Raw genomic sequence first — 14,831 nt, 5'->3', positions numbered from 1 at the left:
CTACGTATCAGATTATGACTGTGTTTGGGAGCCTTTACTGGTATCATTTTGCGAATCAAGGGATCCATTTTTATGTACTGAATTGAACTATGGTTTAAAATAGACTGAAAATGTAGTGTTTCCCCTCTAATAAGTGGTTACTGTAAAGAAGAATGGGTTAGTTACAGATCGAATAAGGAAGCTACCTCTTCTCTGTATATCCAGTGTTTGTGGTTCTCTGTATATCCATTTTATATTATTGCTAATGAACATGGGTTCACTGGTGAAAAATCGAGAAAATACAGATGAACTAAAAGGAAAAATTAACATCTAGAGTCCTGCCACTTCCCTTTTTATTTTAATAAATATCCATCCAGTCCGGTCAGAAAAACCATGAGATCCATTTCTAAAGGGCAGAGTTCATTTTATTTTTCAAGGGCCTCTGAACTATGCAAGGTCGTTTTTCCAGAACTTGGGGGTGGGATGCTGGTTCTCTTCCCTGGGAGTCAGAACTCTGTACGGAAGGGCTTGGAAGTTACAAGCACAGGTGAGCAGGGCCTGGAGCAAGCTTCTGAGTATTTGGGGCTGAATTTCTGCTTCAATTACCGCCCCCAACCCCAGACCCCAGTATCATAATAGAGGTCCATTGTGAAACAAGCTCCTCCAGGAGAAAACACAATGAGTCCACAGCTCTGTGAACCTCAAAATGAAAAGAAAACAGAATGCGAGAAACCCAAGGAGGCCCCTTGAGAAAGGCACCCCTGGAAGGATCAGGAAGAGGACAGACAAAAGCTGCCTTCACAAGGGACCAGGCAACCTCGCTGGAGGATGGGGCCCAGCCCTCCCATGTTTGCTCTTTGAATCATGAGCTGGAAAACCCCTGTAAACTCAAGGCTGTCGGGGGAATCATTCGTGTGAACATGGGTGTTTAGGGTTGCAGATCCCCAGTGAAGCATTTCGGATTAGGGAGTCTGAATTGAAAGATGGAGACATGAGTATCTCTTGCCCCATTCTCATCTTTGAGCTGTTGACACTTCCTTGTTTGAGCTTGTCAATCTAGCAGAACGCAGATTTCAACATTTTTCTCCCAGTGTGGGGTTGTGGGTGGGATAGGGGTGTTAGAAGGAAGGGATGGAAGACTGAAGTGGGGATTCAGAGTGGTCAAGGCTGTGGGCTCTGGAGTCTGGCTGCTTGAGTGCAGTCGGCTTGGTCATTTCCTGGCTCTGTGACCTTGGGCAAGTGGCTTGCCCTCTCTGAGCCTCAGTGTCCTCATGCATGAATAGGATAGCAGTTTTGGACTTCATGGGGTTTCTGTGAGGATTTGATGAGATGCTGGATGCAAGCTCCTAACACCAAGATTGGCACATGCAGAGTGCTTAGATGTATGTGCTACTATTATTGTGTGTGTGTGTGTGTGTGTGTGTGTGTGTGTGTGTGTATTTCCCCTTGATTTCTCAGTATGCTCTCCCTTTCCTTGGGTGGAGGAGGGCAGGAATCTATATTTAAGAAGTGAGTAGTCATTAATCAAATAATTAACCATGAATTAAATGACTTTTAATAAGTATTGCCCATGGACCTAGCAGATGCTAAACATATTGCAAATGTCTTTTCATGTACTCCTACAAACATCCTGCATGGTAAATAGTTTTTATTTTCAAAAAAAAATTTTTTGTTAAAGTATAACATACATAAGAAAAATGCACATAAGTGAACCGCTCAATGAATTTTCACAAACTGAACACCCTCCCCATAACCAGCACCCAGATCAAGAAACAGACTGTTACCAGCCCTCCAGAAGGCCCTCCGACTACGTCCAGTCACTAACCCTCTCCCTGAGGGGTAGCCACCATCCTGACCTCTGACAGCACGGGTTAGGTTTGCTGTGTTTGAGCCTCATATAGATGGGAGACGTGTGTTTCAGGGCCTGGCTTTGTTAGGTGTGTGAGATCCATCCACGTGGTTGTGTGGGTGTAGGTTATTTTCATTACTGTAGAGCATTCCGCTGGTGACGATCCCACAAGGTATTTACCAATTCTGTTTACCCATTCTTTTGATGGGCATTTAGGGAGTTTTCACTCTGGGGCTATTATGACTATGGATGCTATGAGCAATGTTGGACATGTCTTGCGGTGCCCATGTGCATGTATTTCTGTACCTAGGATCGGGACTGTGGGTCAGAGGGAGGAATATGTTGCCCTTCAGGGGATGTTGCCACGAGTTTTACAAAGTGGAGATGCGACTCATCTCCCTCCAGCAGTGTGAGGTCCCCGCTGCTCCACATCGTGTAAGATTTCTATTCCCACTTTGCAGGGGAGGGAGACCAAAAGGTAAAATGCCTTGTCCCCGATACAGCTAGGGAGTCATAAGACGAGGACTCACCCATTATTTAACCATGGGTATTTGCTGAGCACACATTTGGTGTCAGGCCTGTGCTGGGGGCTGGAGGGTCATTGGTCACCCTGACGCACATGTTTATACCCTCCTGGAACTTCTCGTTGGGCTGAATCAAATTTGAACTCAGATCTGTTTGGTGCCAGTGTTTATACTTTACCACTCTGTCACCGTTCTTCTTCACCCCCTTGGAGCCCAGCAAGGTTCTGGGCACATATTAGGTGCTCAATAAACATGGGTTGAATGAACAAGGGGATGGGAACTCTCAACAGGGCCCTCCCCACACTGATGAGCACATCCATGGATAGGCGATTGGCTGCAAATTACAGGAAAAGAAAGAGTGTTTTCTCTGGCATTTCTGGGCTGATGAGCAAACTCAGGCATATCCTGGGTTTGGGATGGACTTTATCAGCCATCAGCCAAGTCTCAGGATGGACCTTCATCAGGTCTGACTTTTGGAACTCAAACCTCAGGGCCCAGGCAGAAGGACCTCTGTACCCTTCAGAGCTAGAATTTATTGTGGAAGAGGACAGGATGTCCACAGGGCCTGTGGTAAAAGTGGGACATCAGAAGCCCCACTCTGAGGGCGACTTGTAGTCTCCAAATCTGGAATCTCCTTCTGATTATCAGTGGGCAGCTAGGGGGCGCTCAAGTCTGGCTTGTGGAAGTCTGGCTGGACTCAAAGTTGGTTGAGTTCATGAGCAATGGCCTGTTCTGTAAGGAGAAGAGGCAGAATCAGTCACCAGGTGTCTGCCCTCTGACCCCCAGGTCCACACCGAAGGGGTCTCTCATCCATCCATGCTGACCAAGGCCTGGTGCCGGGAACATTCACATTAAAACTCTTCAAATGATATCTAATTTTTCAGTTCTTGTGTCTTCCACTCACTGTGAGCTCCCTGAAGGCAGGGACTATATCTGTTTATGGATCTGGGATGGGGGAGGGCTTGGGTGTGTGGGAGGGCAGTGCTCCCTAAAGGATTGAGTGGAGATCTTGGGAGAAGCTCTGGTAACCTGGAGGTTTGGGTGAATTGGCAGGGCACAGCCTGCTTGGTAGGGGTGCCCTCTGCTGTCCCAGCTCTCTCGGGGGATAGTGAAGGTCATGGTCATATGGTCACCTCTGAGTGTCCTCAGAGCACATGCAGACACCCCTCAGCAGGCCTCAATGAGAGCTGCAGCGGGGACACCTCTTCTGGCCATTTGCCCGTCCTGAGTCCTCGCCCCGGAGGGACACAGGTGCTCACTCACCCATGAGGCTTTTCAACAGTTTCACATCCAGCTGCCTGAGGATTTCATCGATCAGAGGACATTCCTGGGCCACCAACACAGAGAGAAGGGTCAGACCAGGGAGTGGGAAAAGAAAACTGGAGGGGCTGTGGCTGGAAGCCACGGGATTTCCACAAGGAATCATGGCAAGTGTGGCTCCCTTGTACTGAACGCCAACTACCCACCAGGTGCTATGCACAGCACTTCCGTGCTTTGCCCCCCTGAATCCTTGTGGCTCTCTGTGAAATGGGGACTGTGATGGTTCCCATGTTACAGATGGGGAAACTGAGGCTCAGGGAGGCTAAGTCACTTGTCCAAGGACACACAGTCAGTAGATGGCAAAATTTAACATCTTAATTTGAGATTTCTCAGGTTCTAAAGCCCAATTCTTTGCTGAAATGCCAGTATATATGCCCTGACCCTCGGACTCAAGGATGCCCAAGGTGAAACTACTTTTCTGAAACTTACCTGACTTTCTATCAGGTGTGGGATAACTTTTTCCAGGTTGTCTCTGAGGTTGTGGAAAAAATGTTTCATCTTTGGTGGGATATCTCTAGAAAGAGAGATAGATATACAGAACAGAACAGATAAATATAGACAATACTAATGTCAGGTGCTGTGTGTGGAGAACATCTCACACAGCCATTTAATCCTCAGAGAGCCCTACGTGAGAGGCATCATTGTAAGCAATAGTCAAAGGCGCAGCTCAGAGAGGTGATGTGCCTTCCCCAAGGTCACACAGCTAGTTAAGTGCTGATTAGATTAGAACCAGGTCAGTAACTACAGTCCACAATTTTCTTCGTGGATGTCTGGCATGATCTAGGCATTCAGTGGATCTCTGATGAATAAATGAACGGATATCCACTGATGACCTAGTTGCTTTCAGCATTCTGGAATTACAGAGAGAGATCAGACACAAATCTTGCCCTTGAGGGACTCAGTCTGTTGGGGTTGACACACTTGGTCAGCTAGTCTACAGATGTTTATTTAAGTCTATTTTTTTCTGTCTTGTTCACTACTGTATCCCTAGCATCAAGCATGTTGTGCCTAGCACATAGTAGGTTCTCGGCAAATATTTGTTGAATGAATGAGTGATGAGGAAGAGCTTTAAAGAAGGAAGGAGGGGCATCCAAGCATAAGGATCAGCATATGCAAAGGCACGGTGGTATGAAAATGTATGGCATATTGATGGAGGGGGTTCTTCAGAGAGACTTGAGGGCAAAGGGCTGCAGAGTGGGGTAGGGGACAGGACAAGTAGGGCCTTGAGTGACATCCAGGAGTTTGCTCTTCATCCAGAGGGCACTGGAGAACCATTGGAGTGTCTGGAGCAGGGGCTGGCTGACATGGCTAGATTTCTGGGCTAGAAAGTGATTTCTGCTGCAGGGGGAGAAAAGAGTGAAAGCGGTGAGGTCTGAGTCAGAGAAAGTTGGAGGAGACTTCCACAGTGGTCCAGGAAGTGGACTGCGAGCCCAGTCAGTGGCTGTGGGGATGGAGAGAAAGGGAGCAGGTGAGGGTTGCCAGGAGGTCATTGATGGGACCTGTGGAAGATGGGCTGTGGGGGGTGAGGCGGAGGAGGAGTCTGGCTTCTGGGAGGGTGGCAGGGCCACCTCTGGGATGGGGATGCAGGAGGAGGAACAGATCCTGGGGAAGATCCTGGGTGAGATCTCTTTGGGGCTCACCCAGGAGGTGGTGGAGACCTGTGGCTGCAGCCAGGGCCAGTCAGGAAGGGGCCCAGCCCTGGGGAGGGGTGGCTGGGATCTTACTCATCGAGGACAGTCATGCGGACGCTGCTGGGCTCCACGCGGCAGTTGCCTATCACCAGATCCCTCCGGCCAAACTCATCTTTCTCCAGCCAGAACTCCACAGCGAGGTTCATGCGCGCGTGTGTCTTTATGATCTGGTTATTGAAGGGCCTGGGGACGAGAGAGAGGAGGAGGGGGGAGGGGCAGGAGACAGAGAAAGAATAGAAGGAGGAGGAAGCAGCCAACACGGAGAGTGGCTCTTTCAACACATCAGCACAGTGGGGCTCCACGTTGCCTGGATGTTAAATTCTGTGGTCAGCGATTAAGGAGAAAAACATTACTAGCCAGAGCGCCCTCTGAAAATCCTTTAAATAGACCAGATTAGGGGGCCTTCGGAAATTCAAAAATTGAGAGTTAATCTTATTCTAAAATCTTTACAATTTAGTGGAGCCCTCCCAGAGGCAGTAGATGTTAAAGGGTAGTCTAAACCGGAGGAGGGAAGGGTGATGCGATCATTAAACTCTCTTTTTTTTTTTTTTTTTGGCGGTACGCGGGCCTCTCACTGCCGTGCCCTCTTCCGTTGCGGAGCACAGGCTCCGGACGCGCAGGCTCAGCGGCCATGGCTCACGGGCCCAGCCGCTCCGCGGCATATGGGATCTTCCCGGACTGGGGCACGAATCCATGTCCCCTGCATCGACAGGCGGACCCTCAACCACTGCGCCACCAGGGAAGCCCCCTGTTTCTCTTTTTAAAAATCGTTGTAGGGAACTCACATAGGTTTAAATGAGCATATGATCTGCCTCCACTGACCTGTGATCACCATCCATATTTCAGCTGAAGAAACCAAGGCTCAGAGATGTGAAGTGACTTGCCCAAGGTCACACAGCAAGTGAGTTCGGAAACCAGGAATTGAAACCAGTTTGCAGCAGAAAGATCTGGGTTCCCCAAATTGCCGAAATCCACCCCCTCCCCCCACTCCCAGGTTCCCAGTGAAGAGGAACAGTGCCCTTCAGGCCCCGCTTCTGTATGACTTACAGTCTTGAGTCAATGTCAAATTCAAGTGAGATGTTTGCCAAGAACCACTCCTTATGGAAAGACATCCGGATCCCACCATAGTCCAGCTGAATGTTGGTGACGTTGGCGCTGCACAAGGAAAGAGCAAAGACCCCTGCAAGGGTGAAGGGTCTCAGACCTCAAGGCCTTGGGCGTTACAGACAAGGCTGGCCTGTCTCCTAGCAGTCGGATTTGGAGTCAGATCCTTTTACAGATGCTCTGAGGGCAAGAGCTCCCTGCAGGAGCCCTGGGGTTACAAGCTGTCCCTGAGCGCCCCCCAACAGCTCCACACAACTGACTTGTGAAACCCATAGCCAACTGCGGACCCAGCCCCTGGGCCTGTTCTCAGAGCCAGCCTCCCGCTCTCAGTGGATAGCCCCACCACTTTCCCAGGGGCCCAGACCCAAACCGTGGGAGCTGTCTTCGACTTCTCTCCATCCCTCACGGCCACATTCCACTCATTAGCAAATCATATTGGTTCTGCTTGCAAAATATATCCTGAAATGGGCCACTTCCCGTTACTCTGTTGCTTTCATCTGGTCCAGGTCACCATCACTTCTTGCCTGGAGATGCTCTAGTTTCTCTCTGGGCTCCAGGCTACGATCTTGGCCTCTCCACAAATGATCTCCATGTGGCAGCCAGAGGGGCCTTAACACTCCCCTATCACTCAGTGTTCTCCACTGGTTTCTCACTGCTCTTGCAATAAAATCTGAACTCCGCATCACAGCCCCTCAGATCTGCAGGGTCTGGCCTCACCTGCCTCTGCAGCCCTATCTCCTACCACCCTCCCCTTGCTCACCCAGCCACACAGGACTTTTCCTCCTCCTCAAATGCATCAATCTCCTTCCTACCTCAGGGCCTTTGCACTCACTGTGCCCCCATGACCTCATGTCACTCACCTCCTTCTCTTCATTCATATTTCTACTTAAGGGTTAGGAAGGTCCCCCGATCAACCCTCTCACTCTCACCCCTGACCTGGCTAAATTTGTCTTCATGTTATATCCCTCCATCTGAAATCAGTTATTTACTTTTGTGTCCTATCTCACTAACTAGGATGTACGATCCAAAAGGGCAGGAACTGTAGGTCTATGTAGAGCTGTATTCCCAGTACCCAGCCCAGGTGCTGGTACACAGTAGACGCTCAATGAATAACTGTAACAATTGTTAAAGGAATGAATGAAGGGAGGTGACTGTGACTGCACACAGCAAGGGAAACCCTGCTGGTGAGTACTGGAGCTCATTCAAATAGAGGGAATGAGGGATTCAAATCAGAGAGAAGGTAGGTCAAGGCTGGGATCATGGTGTTACATTTGAGCAGCTTTGAGACCAGGCAGCTGGGGAGGCCTGCCTCCATTGAGAGGAAGGGGGGAAAATGGAGGTGGAGGACAGGCCCAGTTCTGCGAGGCTAATTATACCAATGGCTACGCATCCACTACGTGCCACAGGGAAAGCTCCTAACAGCTCCAGGACGCAGGGATAATTACGCCCATTTCATTGAGGAGGTCTCAAGGCTGGAGCTCAGGGAGCTCAAATGCCTTGCCCAGAGTCACACAGCTTTCAAGCAAGAGTGGGGTTCAAATGTCTGACTCTAGTCCTGGGTTCCTTTGGCACCCCAGATGTTTATCCAGGCTGTGCTCTGGGTACCCATTTTATAGATGAGACCAGAGTAGCCCAGCAATTTCCCCAAAGTTGGTGGCAGAGTCAGGATTTATTTATTATTTATTATTTTATTTTATTTTTTTTGCGGTATGCGGGCCTCTCACTGCTGTGGCCTCTCCCGTTGCGGAGCACAGGCTCCGGACGCGCAGGCTCAGTGGCCATGGCTCACAGGCCCAGCCGCTCCGCGGAATGTGGGATCATCCCGGACTGGGGCACAAACCCGTGTCCCCTGCATTGGTAGGCGGACTCTCAACCACTGCGCCACCAGGGAAGCCCCAGAGTCAGGAGTTAAATGCAGAAACTTTTGCTCCCAAACCTTCACCTTTAATTATTCTGCTGTGCTGCCTCTCCCAGTGACCCTTTGTGCTGGGCCCCTACTCATCCTTGTGCTGGGTGTGACATCTCCTTCCAATCTTCCCTCCTTTCCTCTTCACAGGCCTCGTACTGCCATGCCCTCAAGCTCTGCCCTCTTAGAGCTTTATCAGGAGTCCCAGGGCCAGTGACGGGGTTCAAGATCTCACCTGCCTTCTTGATGCTGCTGAAGGCTCATGCTGCCAATTAGCCAGGCCACCATCCCCGAGGCCGTCTGCCTGGAGGCATTCAGACTGTCCAGGAAGCGGATGTTCTGGATTCGGCGCTCTGTATTGCACTTCATGAGGCCCTGCGCAATAACTGGAAATGGATATGGGACCAGTGACATTGCACGATGTCCTGGCAAAGGTGGGGGGTTTGGAGCCAGGAGGCCCAGGTTGCAGGCTGGCACACCGGCTTCTTGCTGAGTGATTGGTGTGTCATCCCCCTGCCCCCAACACTGAGATCCACATTCTTCATCCGTGAAATGATGCTTTGCAGTGCTGGTGTGACACACCTGCAGAGGGTCTGGCAGGCAATAGCTGCTAAAGAGAGATATTATGGTTGAAATTTTGCCCAGTGCTGTATCTCTGAATGTGAAACACAGAGCCTAACGTACAGGACCTGGATCACAGTAAATGTTGGTTGAAGAGAAAAAGAGGTGGGCAAATAAGGAGAGAATAAATGGAAATCCTCCCCCACCAGTCTCGGAATAAACTGCAAGGCTGGGTGGAGCTACCAGTGGAAAAGAATGAATTCCAAAAAGGAGGAAAATTTGAAAAGCTATTGACTTGTGTGAAGTCCTAGCTCTCTGGACCCTAGACCCCAGCTGCCCAGGTTGGGGGCCCCGTTCTGACAAACCTCAGAGCTCACCTCAAGACACATTTATTGCACTGACTCAACCCTCTAGGTGTTCAGGCCCCACACTGAGAACTATGTATTACTGCAGAGCCACAGAAGCTATTGTCACACCTCACCAGTATCCTCCAGGGCCAGCCCCCAGACCCTCTTTCAGCACCCCATGTTTCTGCTGCAGGTGTCTCTGGGGCTTCCCTGGTGGCGCAGTGGTTGGGAGTCCGCCCACCAATGCAGCGGACACGGGTTCGAGACCCGGTCCAGGAAGATCCCACATGCCTCCGAGCAGCTAGGCCTGTGCACCACAAGTACTGAAGCCCGTGCACCCAGAGCCCGTGCTCCGCAACAGGGGAAGCCACCGCAATGAGAAGCCCGCGCACCGGGACAAAGGGTAGCCCCGGCTCGCCACAACTAGAGAAAGCCCACACACAGCAACAAAGACCCAATGCAGCCAAAAATAAATAAATAAAATAAAATAATTTAAAAAAAAAAAAAGAAAATGTCTCTGGAGTCATAGATCTGGGTTCAAATCCTAGCTCTGCTACCTCCCTGAATCTTGATTTCCTCATCTGTGTAATAGGGCAGTAATAATACCCATCTCATAGGATACTTACTAGGAATATTGAGACATTTAGCCAAAGGATATTTACTGAGCATCTACTGGGTATCAAGCTCAGTACTGGGCACTAAACACACAAACCATTTTTCTATCTAGTAGGAGAACATACAGTAAAGAAATAGTTTCAAGGATGGAGTGAAACTATAGGTATGCCTAGAACTCTTAGTGGTTCTTGGTTAATGATGATAGTAACACCTGGGAATTGGTGAGCAGTAGACACTAGTAGTTGTCAGTCCAGTATCCATCCATCCATCCATTCGTCCATCCATCCATCCTCCCATCTATTCTCCATCTATCTGTCTATCCAATATCCATCCATCAATCCATCCATCTACCCATCCATCCACTCATCCATACATCCTCCCATCCATCCTCTTATCTACCCACTCTCCCATCCACCCATTCGTCCTATTCTTCCCATCTGACCCCTCTTTTGATTCAGACACTCTTTTCAATTCTTGGTCCAGATGAGGCTGTTGATTATCATTGCATGGTGACTCTTACAGGTACAAAGTTCGCATATGATCCAAGTTGGTTCTATCAGACTAAACAGACCCTATGCTTCATGTTTGAAGGGAAGGTTTCTTTCTCTTTCTCCTACTGGAAAGGAACAAGACAGCCTATAGCTCCAATGGCCACTGGCCACCATTTTCCTATCACACTGTGAACCAACAGCCTGTGGATGAAACCATGACGATAACAGAGCTAAAAAAGGATGAAATTCAGTTCTGGTTGGCAGCTTTGAGCTGCTGATTGAACCAAACCCGGAGCTTGCCCTACCTATGACTTTCAGTTGTGTGAAATACTTTTTTTTTTTTTATTGTTTAAACCAGATTGACCTGAGTTTTCTGTAACACCCTAACAGATATGTGAGAAGTGGTTGTAGAGATAAACATTTTCACAGTTGAAAAACACTTTGCACATACTTGCCTTCATTTAAGTCTCAAAAGCAGCCCAATGAAACAGCATTCTAACTGCACCTACTGTACAGATGAGGATACCTGGAGCCACAACCACATGTGAATATATTTGATAACCTAAATGCAATGCATACATTTATGGCAAACCATAAAATGCCAAGTCATGATGAGGGGAAATGGGAAACATCGATAACTTAAAACCATTAAGAAATAGAAACAGGGCTTCCCTGGTGGCGCAGTGGTTGAGAGTCCGCCTGCCGATGCAGGGGACACGGGTTCGTGCCCCGGTCAGGGAGGATCCCACATACCGCGAAGCGGCTGGGCCCGTGAGCCATGGCCGCTGAGCCTGCGCGTCCGGAGCCTGTGCTCCGCAACGGGAGAGGCACGCGTACCGCAAAAAAAAAAAAAAAAAAAAGAAATAGAAACAGGTGATCTCATTCCCCAAAAGTTTTGATCTAGATGGTTTTATGGAAGACTTTTACCCAACTTTATGAAAAGGTAATTGTGAAAGAAAATAGGAAAAGAAGATGCAAAATTCATTTTATGAGGCTAGTACAACTTGCTTCAAGAACAGTACAAGGAAAAGATATTACACATCAATTTTATGTATGAAAAATTTGCTAAGATCCTAAATAAATTACTAGCTAACAAATCTAATAGCTAATAGTACATTATAAAAATATCATATTACATTATAAAATATAAATTTTAGTTTGATACATTATAAATACATTAATGTATATTATAAAAATAATACATGATAAAAATAATAAAGTACATTATAAAAATAATATAATAGCAGATTATAAATAGATAATTATAGTATGTTATAAAAATATCATATTTATTCCAGAAATGCTAGGATGGGTTCAACATAAGAAAATCTATTAATACAGTTTATCACATTAACAGAGTAGAAGAAAAAGATGGATTAATTTTTAGATGCAGAAAAACATTTGTTAAGGACCAATACTGATTTATGATTAAGAAAAATTTAGGAAACTAGAAATATAAGGGGACTTTCTTAACATGATAAAAACTATATCCCAAAAACCTACAGAAATATACTAAGTGGAGAATTCTAGATATATTCCCATTCCTATAGGAGGCCTTGGCTATAGTGCAAGATAAGAAAAAGGCGCAAGAAGTATAAGGTTTAGAAGAGAAAAGATAAGACTGTCACTATTTGCAAATGATATAATCCTCTAGATAGAAAATTGAACAGAATAAGTAAGACAAATTATTAGAACTAATAAGTGGTCAGTAAGACTTTTGGATAACAGATTAAGTTTTAAAAATCAACCGCTTTCCTCTCATCTGTACCAGCAATACCAACTAGAAAATATAATAGAAAATTAGGCAATATTTACTGTGGCAACAAAACCCATAAATTCTCTAAGAATCAATTTAACAAAACATACTTAAGACATTTACATAAATTTAAAATTCTATTAAGGGATCTAAAATATAATCTGAATAAATTGAAAGATATATTACTTTTGTAATTGCCTAACATAATACTGCAAAAATGTCAATTGTCATTAAATTAATAAACAAATTCAGTGAAACCCTAATTAAATTTCCAGAAGATTTTTTCTCTTTTTTAAGGAACTCAACACAGTCTAAGATTCATTTGGAAGAAGAAAGTTCTATCAGATAAAATGGCATTTTACAAAGATGTAGTATTTAAAATATTATGTTTTGGGTACAGAAACAGTTACACAGACACAGAACACAGAACTCAAAAGGGAATCCATGTGTTTGGAAAGTTGACCATTTAGTAGGTGGGTTGAATGGACTCATAAGGAGAGAAGTGAAGCTGAATCTCTAATTTACAGATGTAAACATACATAAAGATAGCCTCCAAATGGATTAAAATCCTATATGTGAAAAGTGAAACTGTAAAGCTGTTAGAAAAAACAGGCTGGAGACAAGGGCTTAAGACTCATCAAATATAAACCATAAGATGAAATGTTGATGAGTTTGAAAATATTCCTGTTCAATGAAGTGTCTACAAACAAAGTTAACAGGTGACAGTTTGGGAGAGATGTTAGCAATGCTTAGACCTGACAAGGGACTAATGTCAAGAATAAATTAACATCTTCTCAAATCAAAGAGGATTAAAAAAATTGGAAAGCAAATAGAAAAATGGGCAAAAGATAAGAACAGGGAATTCAAAGAAGTCAAAATGGCTAACAGAATTAAGACGTGTTGCTCAAACTTCTCACTAATCAAACTAATCTCACTAATCAAGCTAAAACAATTAGATATCACTCAAACACACATCAGACTGGCAAACAATTAGAAAGATGCTGTTATGTACTGAATTGTGCTCCCCCCACCCCAAATCAATATAGTGAAGCCTTAATCTCCAATGTGACTGTATTTGGAGATGGGGCCTTGAGGGAGGAGTTAACGTTGAATCAGGTCATAAGGGTGAGGCCTTAATCCGATGGGACTAGCGTCCTTAAAAGAAGAGGAAGAGACACCAGAACATGCTCGCTCACCCTCTGTACACACACAGAGGAAAGACCCTGTGAGGACACAGTGAGAAGGTGGCCATCTACAAGCCAGGAAGAGAGGTTTCACCAGAAACCAACCCTGTGGGCAACTTGATCTTGAACTTGCAGCCTCCAGAGCTGTGAGAAAATAAATGTCTGTTGTTCAAGCCACCTGGTCTGTGGTATCTTGCTGTGGCAGCTCAAGGAGGCTGATACCAGTGGATTCTCTCCAGTGTTGGGAAACAAGGGATACAGGTATGCTTGTTTGTTATTGGAATGGGTGTAGACTGGCACAGCCATCCTAGAAAGCAATCTGGCAGTCTTTAGTTAAATTCAGTTTGCACCTGCCTTAGAGCCCAGCCATCTCCCTTCAGGGTATATCCCAGGGAAATTCTCCCGTAGGTTCTAAGAAGGACACGTGAGAATGTACATTGCTGTGTAGTTTATAATAGTGGGAAGTTAGAGACAACTCAAGTGTTCATCCCTAGGGAAATGGCCAAGTGATGATGAAGTGGATGTATTTCATGGACTTTTCTGTACAAGTCTGAAGCAACAGATGTCAACAGCACGGTGTCCAGTGAAAACAGTAAAAAAAAAAAAAAGAAATCTATATAGCTTTACCATTTATGTAAATCAAAACACTGTATGTTTTACAAGGATATGGGCATTTAAAAACACATGTATTAGGGAATTTCCTGGCTTTCCAGTGGTTAGGACTCTGTGCTTTCACTGCGGGGGCCCGACTTCAATTCTTGGTCAGGGCACTAAGATCCCACAAGCTGCGCAGCACCACCCCAAAAAAGCCAACACCTATATTAAACAAGCTGCAATGCCTGCCAAGGAAGAGGGGAATGGGAGTGAGAATAAGAGGTCGAGAGGAAAATAACATAAAATGAAACACAAGAGGGGTCTTGCCATGGTCCATGATAATGATGATGTGCTAGGAACAGGCATATGATCAACTCAAACTCAATTTTGTGCACTTCAGGTCTAAGAAAAAAGGAAGAGAAGAGGGTAAGTGACCAACTCCAGGTCATCTAGCAAGTCAGTGGTGGGGTCAAGTTAATGCTTTCCCTACCCTCCCTGTGACAGTGGGCAGAGCATGGGATTAGCTTACTTCTCGCCAGACCCGATTTGCTGTCTCTGTGGGTCTTGGCCAGGCCAGGCCAGGGCTGCTTATGGAGTGCCAAGGGCAAGGCCAGTGAGCTGAGGAGGACCAGGAGCCTCCAGAGTGAATGCATCTTGGGTTCTTGGACCTGTGGGTATTAAGAAAGGTCAGATGGTACCCACGTGGATGGCTGCAAGGGTGGCCACCTGGATGGATGGACTTATGGTTTTCTGTAAGAAGACGACACCGAAGTTAGCCCCCAGCATGCTGTGGGGAGGTGTCGTGATGGGCTCTGGCAGCTGCCACTGGGGCTTGCTCACATGGTGAGGGCAGCAGGTGGAACCCTGTGGGGAGGCCAGGGATCCAGACGGAAGTCTTGTTGCTTAGAGA

The 14,831-nt window shown here is 46.5% G+C and overlaps 1 protein-coding gene across 1 annotated transcript; it reads right to left on the bottom strand.

Annotated features, from left to right (window-relative positions):
- Positions 1-3,401: 3,401 nt before the first annotated feature.
- LOC111184445 (BPI fold-containing family A member 3) lies at positions 3,402-14,574 on the bottom strand. Its single transcript, XM_022592974.2, has 6 exons — positions 14,451-14,574; positions 8,609-8,759; positions 6,411-6,518; positions 5,397-5,546; positions 4,102-4,186; positions 3,402-3,679 (listed from the first exon to the last, which is right to left on the bottom strand). The coding sequence occupies exons 1-6, from the start codon at positions 14,572-14,574 to the stop codon at positions 3,608-3,610; spliced, it is 690 nt and encodes a 229-aa protein (XP_022448682.2). The 3' UTR covers positions 3,402-3,607.
- Between the last annotated feature and the right edge of the window lie 257 nt (positions 14,575-14,831).

The sequence above is a fragment of the Delphinapterus leucas genome, chromosome 15 (assembly GCF_059928025.1).
Source record: "Delphinapterus leucas isolate spDelLeu-1000000601 "Yukka" chromosome 15, BTC_Dleu_Yukka2, whole genome shotgun sequence".
Classification (NCBI taxonomy): domain Eukaryota; kingdom Metazoa; phylum Chordata; class Mammalia; order Artiodactyla; family Monodontidae; genus Delphinapterus; species Delphinapterus leucas.
Note: the sequence above shows the minus strand (reverse complement) of the source record. Positions and strands in the feature narration are given on the sequence as shown.

Bases quoted from the DNA above. Each gene is read 5' to 3' on its own strand.
- LOC111184445 (XM_022592974.2), bottom strand. From the start codon at position 14,574: ATGCATTCACTCTGGAGGCTCCTGGTCCTCCTCAGCTCACTGGCCTTG. The intron at 6,519-8,608 runs GTGAGATCTTGA...TTCCTTGTGCAG, and splicing joins CAGCAGCATCAAGAAGGCAG to CGCCAACGTCACCAACATTC. The intron at 5,547-6,410 runs GTAAGTCATACA...TCTCGTCCCCAG, and splicing joins TTTGACATTGACTCAAGACT to GCCCTTCAATAACCAGATCA.